Source organism: Ailuropoda melanoleuca, chromosome 6, assembly GCF_002007445.2.
Source record: "Ailuropoda melanoleuca isolate Jingjing chromosome 6, ASM200744v2, whole genome shotgun sequence".
Lineage (NCBI taxonomy): Eukaryota > Metazoa > Chordata > Mammalia > Carnivora > Ursidae > Ailuropoda > Ailuropoda melanoleuca.
This window is the reverse complement of record NC_048223.1, coordinates 19,162,324-19,183,476: the sequence shown is the minus strand read 5'-3', so window position 1 is coordinate 19,183,476 and position 21,153 is coordinate 19,162,324. Positions and strand designations below refer to the sequence as shown.

Genomic DNA, 21,153 nt, shown 5'->3' with positions numbered 1-21,153 from the left:
TGAACATGCCAGTGCATAATAAAGTGTCAAGAGGTTGTAACCGGTGCTCACTTTCCTTTCTGAGAACTTATTCTCTCTCCGCTCAAGCCTCACTCACCCTTCCCACCGTCTGCTGGAAGGTCATGGGGGCACTGGAGGGGGGTCAGCAGCACAGGGCACGCTGAGGAGGGGGAGGTCAGCGCAGTGGCTCTCCCCCTTGGCTGTTTGCTAGAAACACCTGGGAGATTTTAACAGCTATGAATCTTTCAACCACACCCCCGAGCGATGTCAGTATATTTTAAAAGCTTCCCCCAGGTGAGTTTGTTATCCGGGCTCGAGAAGCAGTGAATCGGTATTTTCTTTAGCCATGGAAAAATAATTCTTATATCTGATTTCCTGGATATAGTGTCTAAAAGATAAAACAGTTTAAGGGGCTACATATATGATGCTACTAATTGTATTTTAAAGAGAATAAACAAACGTTTACTCACCTGCCCTCTGACAATGTACAATCTTTTCATACACCGCATCTGCATTTTCGATGACAGCCTTGAGGGACTGGATCATCTGCAAAGGGAACACCCAGACACGGGATTACACCTGACGACCAAACGCTGGTCTACACACGTGCAGGGGGCTCTCCTCTATAAACAGGCCGAGGTGCTGGGGCAAAATCCTCTCTTATCTGACTTCCCACAACTCAGCCCAAATGTGTACGTACAAAATGAAAAATCCTGCCTTCCATGTAATGGTTCCAACAGACTGGGAGTATCGTGTTTCATAGTTAGGCTTGTACAACACTGAATCCGAACCTTGAGTCAATACCGAATGGAGTCTGTTTCAGTGTGAAAAGCTACAAATAAATATGTGCTCACATCTGATCTGTGTTTTAAATTACATTTTCAGTCATTCATTTTAACAAAATCTTCATCTTACAGAAAGCTCTGCCACCTACACACCTTACTCATTTCAGCTAAAATGCTTTCATCTGAAAATTAGTTTAAAACTTACCATGAGGATCAAAAAACAGCACTTATTGTTTTTTAAGATTTATTTATTTATTTTTAGAGAGAGAGAGTGTGGGGTGGAAGAGCAGAGGGAGAGAGAGAGATTCTCAAGCAGACCCCCCACTGAGCGCAGAGCCCAACGCAAGGCTCAGTCTCACAGCCCTGAGATCATGACCTGAGCCAAAATCAAGAGCCAGACACTTAACGGATTGAGCCACCCAGGCACCCCTTAAAATGGTGTTTATTTAACGCATCACTAATGGTATCACTCAAACTAGTATTTTTAATGTTCCTATCAATGATTTTAAAAGATCTAATTTTGAAAAATAAATAAGTAAAAATAAAAAGTCCAATTTTGAGTTCTTATTCCAAACTACATGTGTTTGTTTTAGCAGCGAAGCTTGAATTACAAAAAAACAAACAAAAAAAAAAGGATCAGGGCATAGCTGATCAATTATTTTACTTACCAAAATGTAAAGAAAAGATCTGTCTGAAGTAATCTTTTGGCTCTAAAATCACTATGAAAATGGGATAGCCAGATTCAGCTCTCATAGTTCAAATGGGTACAATTATGATGCTTGCCTTAATTATAGATTTCAACTTTTTGTATTTAAATGTCCAAATATCTTGCATGATAATATTACTCATCTATTTTAAATGACCGTTTTATTTTAAATAACAAACACCAATCCATCATTCTCTATTTCTTTAAATTCTGCCTTGTTTTTTTTATAGTATTTATCACTAACTGCCACAGTCATTATTTTATAGAAACCAAATACATGTAGGTTGGATTATTTGTATAATTCAAAGAAGGAACACCCTATTTTGACCAGTTACACTTATTTAAACCAAAGCATAATCAACATGCCTCTTAAGAAATACACCAGATTCTTAAAATGAGTCACACAGCATTTATCAACTTGTCCGCTGTTCTAAGAAAATTATAGTGAACACCAAAAGGTTTAAGGCCAACACGGGTGTTCATTTATGCCTTCATTCATTACCCATGGCCCAGAGCAGGAACTGGGGACACAGGGACATACAGGATATAACTCTATCTTCAAGAAGCCCGTATCCCAGTGGATGAGCTTTCACTTTGGAATTCAGTATTTTCACATTCATTCTTCAAGATCTGAGTCATGCCTGTAAATTGAAATATTCTATTTTACAGCTTGACATATTGAACAGGCAATGATAAAAATGAATAGTTAAGAGCTCAAATACACTGATATAAAGTCATTCGTCCCATGACATCATTTGCATACTGAAAAGGTTCATACCGTCATCAGTAACCTTTTTCAGCTTTGATGTCAAGCCAAAATGAGAGATATGAAGAAGCAAGGACTTCTTTAAGCAAGGATGGTGGTTGTCACAACTCAGTATCAAAGAACTGGCCAACTGTGCCTCCATCACTCAAATAGGAAAAAGGAGGGAAAAAAAAAAATACCAGCAATGGAATGAACCTGGTCATGAAGCAGATGAGCAGGACAGGAGCAATAACGGAAGGAATGTAGGAGAACAAGACAGCAGCATTAAGAGCAGGCTCATGCATACAGATGACCTGTGGGGGAAAGGTGGTCAAAACACACTCTTACTGGGGGTGCTGTGGGGGCGGAAAAAGCTCAGATTTATGTGGGCTCAAATCCTCGTTCTGCTGTTCATTAGCTCTGCCATCTAGGCCAGGGTATTAGACATCATGGAGCCATAATTTCCTACCTATACAATGACTTTAATAAAAGACACTACCTTCATAATGCTGTGAGGATTAAATGAAAGGATGCACAACGAAGACACTTGCAGACAGATATGACAATGGACTCCCTGGCAGAACATTTTCTGGTAGCCCAAGATTAGCTGAATGAGTACGCCTTCCCTTCATATGTTCACTGGCAGTGTTTCAAACATCCATTACCAATTTTAGTTTTACTTGAACAGCCTGGCGTGATGAAGCTCAGAGAAACAACAAATCACATTACTCTTAGAAGCATCTTCCAGTTTAAAGTATCACCAAAGGTTAAATAGTTAAGCACCTTTCAGCGGTAAAATACATGCAAGGTTCAAGGACAGCACATCAGTTTCAAGGGTCTGGAAAGAGAAGCTCAGCTGCCTCCAATGCTCTATAATACCTGAAGGATCAATCCTTTACTCTTGGGACAATCACTTTCTGAGGCCCTCTGAGTGTGTGAATAAAGACTAGCTGCTGACCCAGGACTGTGAGCAAATAATAACAAGATGTGTCACTGCCATTGCGGCCCATGTGCTACTGGGTGTGACAAAGTTAATTACCCCTAAGCCACGTAGTTAGTGGGGGTGTGACTGGCGGTGTCATGGCATCTTGCTGATGCTCTGTCTGTGGACTGGACTTGAATACACACCCCACCCCTTATTTACAAGCAGTATATAAAGTAGGAAGCTGGCTACTCCAGCAGGGTGGAGAATGCAAACACAGCAAAAAGCCGCTCTTCTAGGTTTGGAAGCAAACGTGGCAGGTATTTGCAGACCCTATTAGAGGGGTGTTCTGGAGGGAACCAGCCTCAGAGAAGGTTAGGCACAACAGTAAACAATCAGTAGAACTTAGAGAAGGCAGGAAGAAAACATATCCAGACCTTAGCAGAGATGATTCATCTTGCCACACCTGTTACTAAATGTTTCCACCACTTCCTTGGGGAGGAGGAACTGCCAGTTTATATCTTTTTATAGTTTTAGGGTACATATTTACAGTTAGGGTGGGTACTGACATTAATGTATAGTAAACAGTTTATAGTTCTTGACCACGGAGTGAGTTCATTAATCCTCAACTCCTGCACTATTTGCGTAAATTGTCCTTGAGTGAAGGAGCCCCGCTAGGTATTCCCCAGCAAGCTCTCTGGGCTGTGAGCTCCTCTAAGTGCACTACCAGGGTCCAGGGGGCTGGGAGGGCGGGGCCAGGCAGTGGACCTTCCTGCCTGCCCACCCAGCTGGCTGATGTCTTGCTTCGTCCAGCTTACAAGCTGTGACCGACATAGGGCACACAGCATGCAGGGAGGATACAGCAGGGACAGCACGAGGAAGCCATTCCATCTAGTGGGGGCCCATCTCCGCCTGGGTCTGCTGCTTTGTAACAAGCTGTGATTATAAATAGTACAAGTGTTGGTTGAATGAATCAAAATGAAAGTCATTGAATGCCTCCTTGGCATCAGGTGTGTACTTGGTGCTTTCTATTTCATTTAAGGCTCACAAAACCCTTGTGAGGTGGGTATTTATGGCATTGGCTTTACAGGTGTGAACACTGAGGACCTGAGAGTGAAGCTGCTTCCCCAAGGTCCTCTGGTAAGATGGGCAAACGGACTGCAACTGAGAGACGATGCATTGTGTCTGACCTCAAAGCCCCTGCTTTCCCACAGCACTGTGACGCGTCTTGCCGCAGGAGTACTAACTGCACAAGGAAAGCTGAGGAAAGGGCATCCCCGCCGGAAAGACATACAAAAGCAGAAAGGAATTTAGTAACGCCTGACAGGTGCTACACACCTGGGATCCCACCTAGGTGGGATAATTTCCACTGCTGACTTCCACCTAAAATTGTCTTTTTTTTAAAGATTTTTTTTTTAAGTTTTTAAGATGTTATTTATTTATTTGACAGAGACATAGGGCGCAAGTAGGCAGAGAGGCAGGCAGAGGCAGAGGGAGAAGCAGGCTCCCCGCTGAGCAAGGAGCCCAATAGGGGGCTGGATCCCAGGACCCTGGGATCATGACCTGAGCCGAAGGCAGACGCTTAACCCACTGAGCCACCCAGAAACCCCAAGAATTATCTTTTAAAATAACATTTCTGTAAAGCGCTTAGGGAAAACATTTCTTTTAAGATGACAACAGTAAACAATTTGCTTGGCTCCACTTAACAATTCATCATTATAAGACAGAAATCATTTACATTTAATGTGAAACTACTAGAATAAGCATTTCAGAGTAGACAAAAGCAAATACGTGGAGAGTGACATCAAGAGATGAGTCAAAGGGAGAGACTGCTTTAAATTATTTTCTCTGTATATATTACATGCATATGTCAGGGTAATGCAAGGCCCAGGAGAGTGGTTGGCTTTAGACGCATTATTTGCATTAATGCAAATACATTTCCATTGATCCCTTTAAACGCAGAGGTATGGGTCTTGGCTCAACAATCAGAGCACCCTGCTGCTAACCCCAGTAACTTACCACACGGACAGCTCCTATTATCTATGAAGCACAAGATGCTTTTGTGTAGTTGCTGCTAGTAGATCTTCTATTAGTGTCCAGCTACCAGCAACTCCCTAAATTTCTGGAACCAAAGCATTAGGAAAATCTATGGATTTAACATAGCCCAGGAACCCATTTCATAAATTTGATCAACCCTAATATAGGGTTTTAATACAGGAATCAAGCAGATGAAAAGCAGGAAGTTTCAACTAAAGGCAAGTAAAAATTCGTATTTTATTAAGTTGGACAGAAACCAGAAATGCCTTTCATAAGAATGTTCCGTTTTGAAAGTAACTCCCTATATTAGTGTAAGGCAAACTTCTCTGTTTATGGATATGGTTATGAGAACTGTTACTAAGTGATATATTTTATATCACTAGATTTCTATAGACTGCTTCTTAATTTTTTGTTTTGAAATCTGCACATCAAGTAGGAAAATTCTGTTTTCAGGATAAGCAAGTCTACAGTTTTATGTAAGGATCTTACGTCTGATTTTGGACAGTACGCCGAATCTCCTTTCAATCCAGGAACACAGATTTTGATAATTACAAAAACAATTTGCCAATAATTTCAAGTCCTTGGGTGAAAGAAGTTTAATCAAAACATCTTCTGAGTCCTAGATCTTTCCCTTTATCTTGCTTTGACCTCAGCTGCAGACAGAAAATGCCTCCCTCTTAAGACTTGGCTTTGCCCGTCCCCATCTTCACACAGGGCTGCTGCTGCTGCTTTGGCCGTGGCTATCTCTCATGAAGTAACAAAGGGAATATCTAGGTAACAAAAAAGGTTTGTTTCTTTACACACATCCTGTGACTGTGTGACGTATAACAGACTCAAGTAATTGAGCATTATTCTCAAACCTGCCAACGGACTTAAGAGAAACGATATACTTGCCTCCACCTCTGAACGCCCCTTGGGTTCCTGTCGTGGAGATCCACGGACGGCCTCGATGGCCAGTGAATGCCTGGTGGCAGGTGTGGCTTCAGGTACCACCCTGGACCAAAGCAGGACTTGCTGCTCAGGACTCCAGGAATGCATAGCAAAACAGCAAACATGAATCAAGGATCAAGGTCTTCAGAAGACCACCCAATTCAATCGAAAGCAGTGTTCTCCCTCAATCAGAATTATCTGTATGGATGTCTCCAAAGCTCAACGTCACCAGACAACTATCACCCTGTCCTACACAGCCCTACAAACTGAGTCAGTTCACTAATGCTGAGAATGGGACAGAGAAGAAGGAAATTCTCTCAGGAATCTGTAAGCTTTGGAGTTTCTTTCTGTGCTCTTGAAAAAGTAGTATCTCCCCAAGTTAATAACACTACCTTTCTTTTTAATATTTTAAAAAGAAGTTTTTGGAATTTTGAAGAATTTTGGAATCAAATACAAGAACACTGGGATCCAGGACTTCAAAACTGAAACTCAGAAGTAACAATTTTCTTTGCGTAAAGTGTCCAAGTACAGCAAAACGTCCCAGGGTGGAAACAATGGAAGAGTTATTGTTGGAAAACACAAGTTCACTTTTAATACTTGAAAATAATATGAAAGTCACATACTTGAATGGGGGCGTCAAAGTTCTATCACTGTGGGGGTCTTTGCCCAGCTGCCTGCTACAGTTAAACCCAGCCCGCTCTGCGGCTCACACAGGGGGAAGGCTGCAGCCACATTTTGCCGAGAACTGGTCACCATCCAGGGGCCCGAGTATGCCACGTCATTAACAGCTGCGGTCATCATCCCTTCCAGCAAGGTCACTATAAAAACACTTTCCACATAGCAAACGGTTTCCAGAGTAATTTGTCCTGGTTGCCTCTGGAAAGCTCACTTCCACTTCCACATTTTCCACTACACGACTCAGAGGAAAGTATAGAAAAAACCCTATATGAGAGAAAAGTTGTAGAAAGACCCTAAGGCTCTGCCAGATGCAAACCACCACTGAATTGCTAACGGGAATGTAGAGAGGAGCACAGGTAGCTGCTACGGCATCTGGGGCCACTGCAGGCATGGTGGCGAGGGGGCAGGATATGAATCAATGTAAAATCTCATTACCCTCTCTCGGCATTTCCATCAGGTTAGAGAAAGCAGGGAAATGTGGTTAGAAAAGGAGGGGGCGCCTGGGTAGCTCAGTCCTTAAGTGTCTGCCTTCAGCTCAGCTCATGATCCCAGCATCCTGGGATCAAGCCCCGCATCGGGCTCCCCGCTCGGCGAGGAGCCTGCTTCTCCCTCTCCAACTCCCCCCTGCTTGTGTTCCCTCTCTCCCTGTCTCTCGCTGTCAAATAAATAAATAAAATCTTAAAAAAAAAAAAAAAGAAAGAAAGAAAGAAAAGGAGTGAAGGGTCAGCTTGGATGGGATACCGGAATTACAACTCTGAGCAGAGACCAAGGTGCAGGCAGAAAGGCAGGGTGGGGAGCGTGAAGGTGGGTACAGGAAGCAGGCAGGGAGCCACAGCACTGGGAGGGATGGGAGAGACTAGGGGCGCAGGAGGTGGCAGCGGGGCTGGGAAAGAAAGGATGATAGTGGGAGACTGTGTAGGGAACAGAGCAGGGTTCAGAGTCTGGTTTGCTGTGGGCACAGAGAGAGAGCCAAAGACTTTCCTCTTAGAGGGGAAACTGGACGGGTAAGAAAAACTTAACTCCTCTCCCCCGCCCCCCCATAAAGCATTTCACAGGTTACAAAGTGTCTTGAATGTGTTCACTCATCTAGGATGTGGAGTTCCTCCTTGGTGGAGCAGAGCCGTGGCTACAACGGGGCAGTCTGCAGCAATCAGAACCAGGTGGAGGCTTGGTTCTGGCGCCGGAAAACTGGGGCTTTTCTGCACCAAGGTAGCGGCTGAGATGAAAATAGGTATACATCTCCGAGGGAGGAATGTGAAAGATAAATGAGATGAAAACATCGCAGTAATGCTCCAAAATCACTGAAATGAAGCAGAGAGACGAGTGTAAGAGACACAGCAGGAGCGCTCAGAGGGGCAGGCACAGAACGAGGAAAGTAAATGGTTCCAGATGTGTGAGGAGCGTTTCTGGAAGGAGGGCGGGTCTGAGCACGGGGAGCTCTGGATTTGGGCATTTGGTGATTGTACCCATAGTTCTGCTATAATGGGACGTACAGGTTCCCAAAAACCACTGTACTACGCAAAAAAAATTTTTGCATTTTCACCATGCAATAAAAATCACAAGGTTTGGAGGGAAAATGGGGTGAGGGGCACAGCATTCAAAAATTTTGCAGTGACACATTTAAAAAAGACAGGAACTGAATAAAAGTGACAGCACAACTCTGCCTATGTTCAATAGTTAGGGAATGCAAAACTACTGCAAGGCATGAGGCAACTGACCCTGAAAAAGACCTGACTGAGGTCGGCTTGGGAAGTGGGTGTACTGAGGGTTGCAGCTTGCAAGTTACCCGAAGTGGAGGAGGTGATGTGCGATCTGATGAAAGCTGTAACAGGAGCTGTGGGTGGGCACAGCTCCAGACATGCTCACGAACTGGGGGGGCTGGGTGTTGTTTGAGGTGCGTGTGTGCGTGCAGTTCAACCAGGTGACGTTTTCTGTGTTCGCTAGTGCTTCCTGCGGTCAAAACTGTGCGCACCCAAACACAAAATGTGAGTTAGGTTAGAACTGTTCCTTAATATATCCATCACATTCAAATAAATTTGCATTTTCAAAAGTGTTATAGCCGAACTGACTATAAAAGGGAAAGTACTTGAAAACCTTCCTGAATTATGTTTTTTCAAAATCTCCCATGCACTTTTATTGTGAAGTACAGTTAAACTCTCAGTTTCTATGATATTCAACTGAAGCATGGTTTTGGCATTGTATAAGCCTGCCTCAACACTGTACTCAACTATTTTCACAATTTTTTTTTTTTTTTTTTTTTTTTTTTNGAGAGTAGTGTTAGATAATTCTGGAACGAATTATGAGTTATGAGTGACCCAGGGTCCACATTCAGGAAGCCAAGAATTCTCTAGCTTTTCAATATGCTCTGATTTTTCATAAAGTTACCTTCAGAGCTAGGGTGGTATGTACCTAAGCAATGAATGTGGCTCTCCTGTTATATAACTTTGATCTGAACATTGGTATAATATGAATCCCTTATGCACTAAACTTCAGATCAAAGCCTGTAATATTTTACATTGTATCTCATGTGTAAGTATCTAGTTGAATTTTCACATGACATAAAGCCTCTTCTACCATATCTACCACTTCTCTTTCAGTTAATATATAATCACATTCACACCACTTAGAAAGGGCTGCATTTCACAGATTAAACCTCAAGTTTTAATTAAACTGCGGATTCTCAAGTGAATCACCATGTAAATACAAGACAAAGACATTATGCTTATTATACACAGACTAATATAGATTTCTCCTGTACTTAAATTAAAAAAAACCACTTGGATTCAGTATAAAATTCATGAAAATAAATAGCATCATGTAGTCAAAACAACCAATTTATTGCCCTGTGTTCTTGCTTTCTGCCAGTTGCTTGGTACCCAGTACACAGAGGGCCCAAGTGTTTACCCGTGTGGGTATTTCTGAGTGGCACTTCCAGTGTCAGCCACTAGAAGTCCTTAGTTATACACATTTGCTGGGCTGGAGGAGAGGAGAAAGGAGCAAAGATGAGAGAAAACACCGCAAAAAGAAAATGGTTCGGGGGGGGGGGGGGCACTACACAGAGGAATAAAAGATTTTTAAAAAATTAAATTAAAATAAAATTTAAAAAAGGCAAGATCACAGAGGCAGAGCTCCAAGGAATTAAAACAATAAATGCCCAGGGTGATTTATCTTATCAAAAATCATATTTTAAACCAAATAAGAAAATTTTATTTTATGCCGACAACTGAATAAACTATAAAGACACAACCAAACTTTGACTTAAAAGAAATTCACTCCTATTTCTAGATTAATTGGGGTTTAGCACTACTGCAGGTCTCCATATGTTCCCAAACATGTTTAAATAGACCAGGAGCTGGAGAAGCTCCATTGTGCAAAATAGCTTGGGGGATATGGAGAAGGGCTCTGGAAATACCTAGGGATCTAACAGATCCAAAGATTAGTTATAAAGCCAGTATACAGATTTTAAATGTTTATCCTACTATAAACCGCTGGCAAAGTTTTAAAACTTCTGAATAGTTTTAGCTTCAGGAAATACACAGAATTTCAGAAAGTTGAAAAGAATTTTGGTTCTGATCTTGGGCTGTTGTTGGTCCTGTACAATACGATATTCCGAGGAAACAAAAATTGTTGAAAATTAAGCAACAAAACAGAACCTAAGCAATCCTAAAGGGGAACTCCACCGAAATTATACAACTATCCAGGAAAAGCATATAATTCCTACCATATAATAATACACCGTGCTGTACTTTTCTGTGTGGAGAACACATATATCATAAAGCTCAAATGCATTTAAACTGTAATAATGCTCTTATCTCTCCATTTTATGGTCAGCCTTCTACTCGTCAGGGAATAACTTGGTGAGCTATGCAGAATTACTTGGTGTTTAAATGATTACTGTGGGAAAACTTAAAATTCTCACACTCAATGGGCTACTCTGTGGTGCGTGATGAGTCACCGGACACCATGGCTGCCTCAAGGAGACACACACACAAACCCCATCCTCTCCAGGCCTTTGGTCCTGTCATGTCAGCCTCTTAACGCTGTAAAATACATCTCCCGCTTTCCCAAACTATAATAATAACAATGTGCTTGCATGACACCCTCAGATCACCTCGGGGAACACAAAACCTAAGTGTGCCTGTGCTCAGGCATTCTCTGTGGTCAGGAGAGAAGGGAGGGACAGGTGCACAGAGGGACTTGGGAACTTGCAAAGGGACTTTCACCTGGGCCTGAGGGGCAGCCAGGCACAGTCCAGTGGGGACACAGTCTACAGCTGGCCACTCCCTCTGCCTCCAGTAAATGCCTGGAAAGCCGGAAGGAAAGAAGGGCAATGCACCACTGGAACTTTCCAGTCTCGGAAGTTTTCGGGATAGGGAGTTCAGAGGCTGCCCCTTGGATGGAGGGGAGTGTCTCCAAGGAACTGATAAGAATGGCTTAAAACTTGGCCAGAACCATCCCTGCAAGAAGAAAGGGGAACTTGAGCTCCTTAAACCCAATTATTCGGCTACTTACTTCCGGAGAGGGATTAAGGAACTTCTGGATGCTATGTTAACTCCTTCAAGTCACCAAGGACCATTTTGAGTTCTGACATGCTTGTTTAAAACAATTATTACTACATTAATTAAATTTCAAAAGATACAATTAGAATTAAACATAGTACCACTTTTATTACTGTCTGCTTATATCAAGCCTTTTCTCCAAAGGGATCAAGGTGATTTAGAAACTCCTAATTAACAGAGGTAATTCAATCACAGTCGTACTGTAAGGTATCATTAGTTTCTCTCACGTCTGTGTAACTAAGTATAGATGTTAGTTAAGAGAAAAAAACAACTGGAGTTTTCTCTGTAATGAAAAGCAGTATTTTTTTTAAGCACAGTGAGGTGTCCACAGTATTCCAGGAATGACAGCAAGAAGGAAGCCAAGAATGCAACCAACCAGCTACGAGTATATTTACTGTCTAAACCCAGGATTTTTTCCTGGTGTTGACCACATAACCCACGTGTTCCCCTGTCTTCCCCTTTCAGAGAAGAGAGACAACTCACCTGTTAAGGTGGTGGGAAACCTTATCTTCTGCTTTTCACTTCGTAATTTTAAACCAGCCTTTCTGAACTGGAGCAGCCACGCTCTCCATCCAGCGAAGGCTGCAGCTCTGAAGTCTGGAGTGAGGCTAAACACACACGCAAAGGTCTCAAAGCTTCAGGAGCTGCAGGTCTAGCCTCTGGAAACTAATAATACCATGATGAGGACTACCATTTACTAAGAATTTATTATGGTCTGGGCTATTTACATGTAATTTTGTACCTTTGAGGTGGTGAAACTATGCCCATTTTACAGACAGAGAAGTGGACTCGCCTTCAGTCACAAAGTAAGCACCAGGCAGGGCCTGTCTCAGCATCAGGGCTCATATTCTTTGCAGCACAACCCCAGCCCCCAAAACCCACTCATATACTTCCTAGGGTCTGGGGTGTATACTTCCTCCTTCATCCCCCAATGCCTAGCCATGGTGTCTTTATAGGCGAGCAGTTTCACAAGTAGGTACCCACACTGCATGCCCACCTGCCCAGATGGTCTGCATGAATCTACAACTGTACTTACTGGCAAAACACACGGGGCATGGTCTTCTACTGGACGCCCATTACCCTGACTCAGCTCATGATGGCAGGTGAGATAAGGACAAAGACTTTCCCACGGTGGGGTCAGAGCTGGTGCATGGTGTGTGTGTGTGTGTGTGTGTGTGTGTGTGTGTGTGTGTGTCCGGGAGAGTCAGGTAGGTTTCTTCCCCCAGGAGCACAGGAGTGTGATACAGCTCACTTAGCAGCGACACTGAGTGTCAGCAATGAAGCAAGTGGGACAACTGAGAGAAGACGGTTGTCTGACATTCAAGTATTTCTCTGCTTGGCCACCAGGAGCCCATGCACACCTGTTGGCTCACATGACAATCCTATGAACACGCTTTGGGAAATTCTAGAATACTACACTATACGTGAGCAACATTCCCATCCCGGGGTGGCTTCACTGAATTCAGCTGCTCTGTCTGGCTGGGTGAACAACTAGGATTCTCCCTTCTACTCCTCAACCCCGCTGAATTTTCCTCTTAGGACATATGAACCTTTCAGTAGGGAATTTCAGACACAGCAAAGTCCCCTGGCAAAAGGTAGAGGAGATTTGAAGGTATGAACAAGAGGTAAATGATCTGGGGAGGGGACCCTCATGCCTGCATTCCCCTATCCACCTGTTCTAGTCCTGAGCCTCTGGCCTCCGGCCCACCTTCCCCCCCAGGCACGTCAGGCGTCGCCTTCTTGTGGGACCTACTACAAAGGCTCCGCTTACTGCCTTAGGACACAGGTGCTGCCATCTAGTACTCAACCTGGAAGACTGGCAGCCCCCTCCATCCCGTGGCCGGTCCCGAAACCTAACCCTCCCAGGGAAGACTACCAGTGATGATATAAATCAGCCAAGTTCAGGGAAAATGTAGCCACTTGGGGGCAGAGAGACAGGGTAGGAAGAACACCTGATCTGTGTCCTGGAGATCAAGGTCATTTTTAGTCACTCATTTATAGATCTACTTTGTGCACCTCCTCTGTGGCAGAGACATGGTGGTGAGCAGGGCACACACTGTCCCTGCCGTCCTGGAGCTCCGATGCAGCGGCGGGGGAAAGAGGTACCTCAAAAAAAAGAAACCAACAAATGTATAATTACAAGCTGCAACGGGTGTGAGAAGGAAATGAACAGCATGAAGAAGCAGGGTGTGGGAAGCTGCAGAGGGCCCTCAGAGCAGCCTTCCCATTTCCCCTGGTGGGAGAGGGTTTCGCAGGTTTGGTCTCCGCCTCCAGCGCTCTTTATAATCCCTTCCCTGATGAGACAGCTTTAAATAGAATGTGGTTAGCACAGCCTGGATTTTATCATTTGAGCGAAAGCCCCGCTCCCCGCTAGGAGAGGAAACCAGGGGTTTTCAGAGAAGATACAGAGCCTGCCTGGGAGCTCCACCCAATTCCCGCTTCTCTGCATCTCCTGAACCACCCCCCCCACCCCCAACAAGAAAAGCTTGATCTGACTGATACAAGGAGCACCACTTAAACTCCATTCTTTGGCTCATTTTTAATGCCTCCTTACTAAGCAGCACAAGCAGGACTATATGCTCACTGCGAAGTCAAGCTAGTTACATATTTTACTGGACTGTAACAAAACTCTGGGTGATTGTCACCATTTCCACCGAAGCAGCCAACTTGCCCTGAGAGCACTGTAAGCAACCAGAGCAAAGGCGTTCAGTGGCTTTCCTCTTCCAGTGTCGTCTCTAGTGCCTGCAGGTTCTTGACCACCAAAATGTTAAGTCAGTATTACTGCTTTAGGGGCTCACAGCTCTTCCAGGACAGGAGCCCTCAAGCTCTGGCAGCACACTCCTCCTACCAAGTTAACAAGTAGAATGCTGTTCTTAAGGATCAAAATTCAAAATGCACTGACTAAATTATTTTTTGAAAAAAAAATGAAATTATAGTTTAAACTGGTGAAAGTGAATATGGGAACGAGGGCATTAAAATACCCTAGGGACTTTTTCTCCTGATCCTCTTTGTCAGGGATTGGCCAATTCTTTCTGCAAAGGAGCAGACAGTAGGTATTTTAGGCTTTTAGGCTTAGGCTTAGTTTCTGTCTCGACAACTCAGTGTTTCTGTTGCTATGAAAACAGAGCCTGGGATGGATGTAGCTGTGCTCTCACACAACTTTGTTTATGGACGCTGATGTGAATTTCACATGGTTTTTGCAAGTCATACAATATTATTTTTCTTTCTCAATCATGTAAGAACCATTCTTAGCTTGCAGACCATACAAAAACAGGTGGTGCCAGATCAGCCCATAGACCGGTTTCCCAACCCCTGCCCTAATGTACAAAATGCATCATTTGGTGATATGGGACTCAATGAATTCAAGAGAACATAGCTTGAGATGTTACATGCACATTTTATAAAAGACCAAGAAAAATCAAGTAAGCTGGCATTTCCAAAGGGTAAACATATATTATGATAGGCAAAAGAAAGATTTGGTTATGGAGAATCCTAACATTGGTCAAAGACTTCCACAGACTCACCACAAACAGGGTTCTGTTTTAGGAAATCAACTAAGAATTAGTTAAGTACCATCCCACTTGCATTTAGCTAAATACTTGGCCATTTCTATTTACAAAGATAGGGTTTGGGGGGGGGTTGTTTGCTTGCTTGCTTTTGGCACCAGATAAGTGATTTAAAAACTAAAATTATTGGGGTGCCCGGGTGGCTCAGTTGGTTAAGCATCTGCTTCCGGCTCCCGGAGTCCTGGGGAAACAGCCCCACATCACATCAAGCAGGAGGCCTGCTTCTCCCTCTGCCCCTCACCCTGCTCATGCATTCTCTCTCTCTCTCGCTCTCAAATAAATAAAATCTTCAAAAACACCGAAAAGTTATTCTGTGCCCGTACGATGACATAAATGAAGGTGGACTCCATACGACCACCCTCTAGCTGAGTATAAAGAAAGCCAGAACGATCAATGCTCATTTCAAAGAAAATACCACAATTAAAGATTTTTGGAAACTGATAAAAGATCTCCTATATAAAATTTCCATATAAAAATCTAAAACGTTTAGCACTAAAGATGTGACTAACATGAAATGTAGTGGGGAAATAAATATTTTAAACTACCCAACATGTTATTTTTAAGTTAATTGGTAATTAAGCTTGTAGAGTTAAACTTAACTCTGAACTCATCATATTGTCCACCCACAGAGTTTACTGTGAGAGTCGTTTTCTTATGGTTCAGAATTTAAAATACCCTAATTAAGTTAGAAAAGCCTTTAAAGCCATTATTAAGTGCTATTTTTATTCCTGATAAATTCACGTGGTAGTAAGATCCGATTTCTGGTATTAAAGGTGGTTATTTCTGTGGGGTGAGTGGCGTCAATTATTTCACAGCAATCTGGGGGAATAGAAGTGAACAGAATGAAAACCAGGAGCTGTTAAAGTAAGAAGTGACATTTCCTGCAGTCCCCACTGAGAGAGAAATCAGTGTGCAGAGGGCAGTCCCCGCCCCGCCCCGCCCCTGCAGACTGGAGAGGTTTGGTGAGGCTGAGGGTGGCTGAGCACTCCCACCCAGGCCAAATCAGGAAGGAATGGATCCACAGGCAGAGCTGAATTTTATTCCTCTCATGAGGATGAGGTCAAATGTAACATATCAACAAGATGTAGGCTTCAAAGCTCGTGTAGTGCCAAATGTTCCTTATAGGAACACATCTAGCTGTGGAGAAAAATCACCACCTCATTATTCAAAAGGCTGTGGTTAAAAACACCTTTAAAATTTGTTTCCAGTTCATAACTAGGGATATAACAGATTAAAAAAAAAAAAGGTCAGAAATGAGTATACCCTACTGCCCAAGAAAAGATGCCAGAAGGTGGTTTGAATTAAGTGTCTACAATCACATTTTCTCAAAACTGATTCTGAAATTATATGATTTTTCATATAAGGTGGTTATCTCAATAGCTTCATTTTCATGGAGTTGGTTCTATTCATATATCCCATTTCTTAGAGAGTTGTCTTCTAAACTGTGATTGCACATCCAAAGAGCAAATGTCCACAAAAACAGAGGTGCTCATCATTGCATTTACAAACAAATCTATGTATTACCACCAACAATTTTATACAAGTATCTGATGTAATTTCAATCTTTTTTAACTCAACTCCAAATTACACTTGCAACAGTGCTGAATTCCTAAATGGAAAAGCATGTCCTGTTCTAAACTACATAAAAATGGGCAGTCATAAATCAAGTTAATCTGTGAATGGATCTCACATTTAGAAAGTCAGGGTGATATTAAAAAACATCAAAATTCTAAACAATATAATCGTATCATCAAGGTAACTTACATGTTTTCTAAACTCTAACCTGACTGTGGACAAAAATGGGACACAATGAAATATTAAATAGCTCATCCTTTTGATGAATCTTTGACAAAAAAAAATACTTCTGAAAAGAAATTCACACATGTGATAATTACTTGTGAATTGTATCCAGCACTCTGAGGCTAGCACTGGTAAAATAATCACTCAGGCAAACGATTTCCGGCTGGAGAACATTCTGAACTCCAAATGGAGCCAGACACGAGGGCGAACTGCAGGCTCAGATGGCAAAGGCAGCCACTTCTCCAGGTGTAATGAAGACCCACCACAGGCTTCACATCCCCAACTCCCTACCTGGTCAGAAATTGCCTCTGTTAGGAAAACTAATTAAGCTAAATTGTGAAAATGCATTTCGCAGGTCCTCCAGTGGCCCAGGTAGTACCTGGAGTTTCAAAGTGGAGCCCACACTTGGGGAGCTCCAGGGTTTCCAGCTCCAGTCTCTGCAACCTAAAAGAGATGGAGATGAACACACTGACTTCTCTTCCAAAGTAGCTGGCAGAGCCACCTCTGGGCCAACAGCAAAGGTTAGAGGGTCAAGAAGAGACACGCTCTTCTGGGTCCAAGGTGAGAGAACCAGAGGGCTCCCAAGCACAAGGGGAGAAGCAGGCTGAATGTATCAGTGAGCTGCGAGGTGCACGTTCTAGATCAGCTAATCTTCATTTCTGTGAATCTAAAATGATCTGGAGCTCATGAGCTCCAGACATGACAGAAATAATTCCAAACTTTAAGATGTCAAATGGATTCTGGATGTTGAAAAAACTTTTTTTTTTAAAAGAACTGTACAGTATTAATAGTAGCAAATCAAAAATTTTGACTCTGGAAAACTCCAATTGCTAGAGGAATATAGGCATGAAGTCCTTGTCCTTAAAGTTATTTTTCTCCCCTTTTTCCTTGCTTGGCAATTATTAGGCTTAACATAACTTCTTCATCAATCCAAACACACCAAACAGATGTCACTGTTCCAAGATGCTCTAAGAAGAATGTTACTCACCTAACAATAGTGAAGATCAGAGAACAATCTGGCTCTATTTCTCTCGAGGATCATAACAGAATCCCTTTAGCTCGTGGGGTTCTGAAAGTTGTCCCATCATACTTCTAACCCTACCCCTCTGGCTCCTTTCTGAAACACCCAGGGCATTCTCTAGCTGGTATTTCTGGCAGTCTATCTTTCTGCAATCCAGAAGATGTGCTGCACTGGGAAAGGAAAGCTGACATCTGGGGGGCTGCAGCAGAAACACAGGTGCTATGGGAAGAGTGTAAAACGACTTTTTTCCCACAGGCATTGCCATACTTTAGAAACCATTTTGCCCCAGGGGCTTTCCACCGATTCAAACAGCTAGTTTCAGAGCCCTGGGTGAAGAGCAGCTCACTTATAAAAACATACACTTCTCAGTTTTAAAGGTCAAATTAGATTTTTATTTGGGTTCCCACCAAAACGACAGACTCGAAAGTCAGGATTTGTCGAGGAGAAATAATTTTCTGAATTATTTTAACATGTGAAGAATCAACCCAGAGATCACAGAGCTTCATGCCCTAGGGTAGAGGGGACTGGCCTTCCATCTTCCAAGGCTGGGCCAAGGCCACGCTCAGGCAGGAGGAGGGAAGGGGCAGTGGGGAAGTTAGAAGTCCATCTCTTGCAGCCCTGAGTGATTGTAAATGGAGCTAGGGAATCCCTTCACTGCATGGCCCAGTCTCAAGGTGAATGGGGGCGACGGGGAGGATGGCAAGCTTTAGAGTGATGTTCTTTATAAGGACACAGGAAGAAGCCTTCTACAACCATTCCCCTCCAGGCAACCAGTGGCCACTTTGTAGGGAAGCAGAGGGAAAGAGAAAGTCTGAGAGACTGAGCATTTTACCTCAAGAGACGAGTATTTATCGTCCAAAGTGGATAAAATAAATCAATGCAATGGATCAAGTTCACCAAACTGAACAGAAATTGGGGAATACCCACCTCCCTCCTGAGAGAGGAAAGCTGCATTTTTCTTTGCCGTCTGAGCTGACTGTGGGGTTTGCGCTCAGACTCTGCCCCAGAGGCATAGATCATAGAGGGGCCGAGCCTGAGTTCTGGCCACAGCAGCGCGGCTTCCTCTGCTCAATGAACTTTTACTTACTCAAAGTCAAACGGAGACAAAAAGTTCACGGAATAAACTAGGATAAGGAAGCTAAACACTTCCTCACAGCTTTGAAAAGCCACCGGTGCACATCATGACTAACCAAAAGAGCTGTATTATTTACAGAGCAAGGACAGCATTTTAAATACGCATACAGATCCCTTTCCCTTTCTTTCTTCCTTCCTTCCTCCCTCCCCCCTACCTTCCTCCCTGCCCCCTCCTTCTCTCTCTCTCTTTCTTTCTTTCCTTTAATTTCCTGGAAAGGTCCTTGACAGAAAGAAGAACTCAGCAAACAACTTACTTTACCCAATGCAGAAACATAAAATACTTCCAGGCAAGAAGAGACTGTATCAAAAATAAACTTTGAAGGAATGTAAGAGCAAAATCCAAAATGCAATGTAGGATTTGATGGGAACAAGTAATTCCCCTGTTCTTGCATAGGCAAAAAAAAAAAAAAAAAAAAAAAAAAAAAAAAAAAAAAAAAAAAAAAANGAAAAAAAAATCACAGTGCTTCAATGATCTTAGTACTATCAAAAATGTAGTAGTGTTCTTCTGCATAAAGCATAGGTTTAGAAAGAAGTTCCCTAACTTTTTAGGTTTCAGATATGTTTTATACATAGTTTCTACCAGAGCCAGTGAAATAAAAATATTAAAATAATAAAAAAAATTCAGTTTGAAAAACAATCAATCTTGCTCTGCCCCTTTAAAAAGCAAAAGAAAGACTCTAAACAGAAAAGTAAAACAGTAGAGACCCCACTAAAATACATGGCCCCAAACCACTGCAGTGTAACGGTTCCCAAGGTGGCCTTGGTTCAAATGAAATCTACCTGAGAACTGAAATGATGCCAAGAGCAGGCTCCCATTTCTCATTTACCAATAGGGATGGACAGCACCAACCATATCACTGTTTCCTAGCTTACTTAGAAATTTTAAGTCAGACTGCTGGTATGTCAGATGATACATGGTAGCTTAATACCATTTATCATTTCTTGCCTGAAGACACCATCTGACAACATGTTGAACTCCATTACGGTTTTCATGTCTGTCCTCCCAGAGTTTGGAGCTAGGTATCAAATTTAGTTGATAAAAACTGCTATATGATGAAGTCTCTCTTTCAAGGGGATGTCAGCCCTTAAAATGCTACTCTTTCCCCAACTGCTCACTGCTTAGGTATCTGGGGTATGCGTGTGTGCGTGTGTGTGCGTGTGTGTGTGTGTGTGTGTAAGAATACTTCTGAATATGTGCTCCTCAGTTTCTGTGGAGACATGTAAAACTAGAAAGCTGATGAGCAATAAAATCCACAATCATCACCGTTGCACACCCTGCACACTATCTTCCAGAAGCGTCCGAATCTCCCTGCATCTGATTACTGAGTGGCAGCCCGCTGCATCTGATCTAATCACACATGTGATGCTGTCATCACACTGTATTTTAACATTTCTTCCCCCTCCCATCGGCTTGGCAGCTTGAACCAATTTGGAGTGGCTCAGCTGTATGGTTTTGATGACGCCAGGGAAACTGCTTTTGGACACATCACTGGCTGGACCTCCCCTGTCACTGAATTAGACTATAGCCTTTGGGTTTCTGATCTTCCCTCTGCAGGATATATCCACCTTTGTACACACACACACACACACACACACACACACATCTAAGCTCAGTCTTATTCTAAAGCATAATAATCTATCTGGTCTTTTTTTTCTATAATTACAAAAGTTGGGAAGGTTGACACCTCCAATTAAAAGAAGCTTTTAATGTCAAGTCCTGAGGCAGTAAAGTGATAAAAGGAGCCACAAAGGAGACGGGGATCAATAGCAGCCTTATTACAGATCATGTCTGGCTTGGTCCAGATGGGCTGACTCCATTAATTATGAAGTGTGATTTATCTCTTCACCGCATTAAGCAGCGGCAAGACAAAATACGTGAAATCACACCCGTAAGATAAAGCAGAGTGTTCCTGATGTTGCGTGCCAATTGCCAACATGTCTGTATATGAAAGACACCCTCATTTCCCATATTTTATTTGAAGAAACTAGTTTTTTTAAAGAAATATTTAAAATAATGAGTTAGAAGGGACTGTTCAGTAATTTATATAAAAACACTCAGAGAGCAAATAATACCCTCCTAGACAAAGCATCAGGCTCCTCCCTTTTACACTGAAAAAATACTCTTCTCCACTGGATAAATGGATTCCCCGGAGTATGCTTTCTTAATTAATTGTGAAGGCAATTAAAATCAAGATTTTTGTGAAGCTGTGAAAGATCAAAACAAACTAATTTTAAATAGAAAGTAGATACAAAGGCCCTGCAGTGCTAAG

At 42.7% G+C, this 21,153-nt stretch overlaps 1 protein-coding gene across 8 annotated transcripts in view; it reads right to left on the bottom strand.

The window, feature by feature from the left end:
- The window catches only part of PLCL2 (phospholipase C like 2), a 182,533-nt gene that overhangs the window by 39,491 nt on the left and 121,889 nt on the right, over positions 1-21,153 (bottom strand). For 2 of the 8 annotated variants that reach the window (XR_004626010.1, XM_002915361.4), the window contains exon 4: positions 471-546. The exons of 2 other annotated variants lie outside the window; for them this stretch is intronic. Coding sequence is in view for 4 of the 6 variants with exons in the window: in XM_002915361.4 (XP_002915407.3) it covers positions 471-546 (76 nt within the window). In the remaining 2 variants the exon portion in view is untranslated. Of the gene's footprint in view, positions 1-470; positions 547-7,421; positions 8,105-11,845; positions 12,029-13,314; positions 13,469-21,153 lie in introns of those variants that run through there. 4 more of the 8 variants (XR_004626007.1, XM_034662023.1, XM_034662022.1 and 1 more) reach the window with 4 other exon arrangements.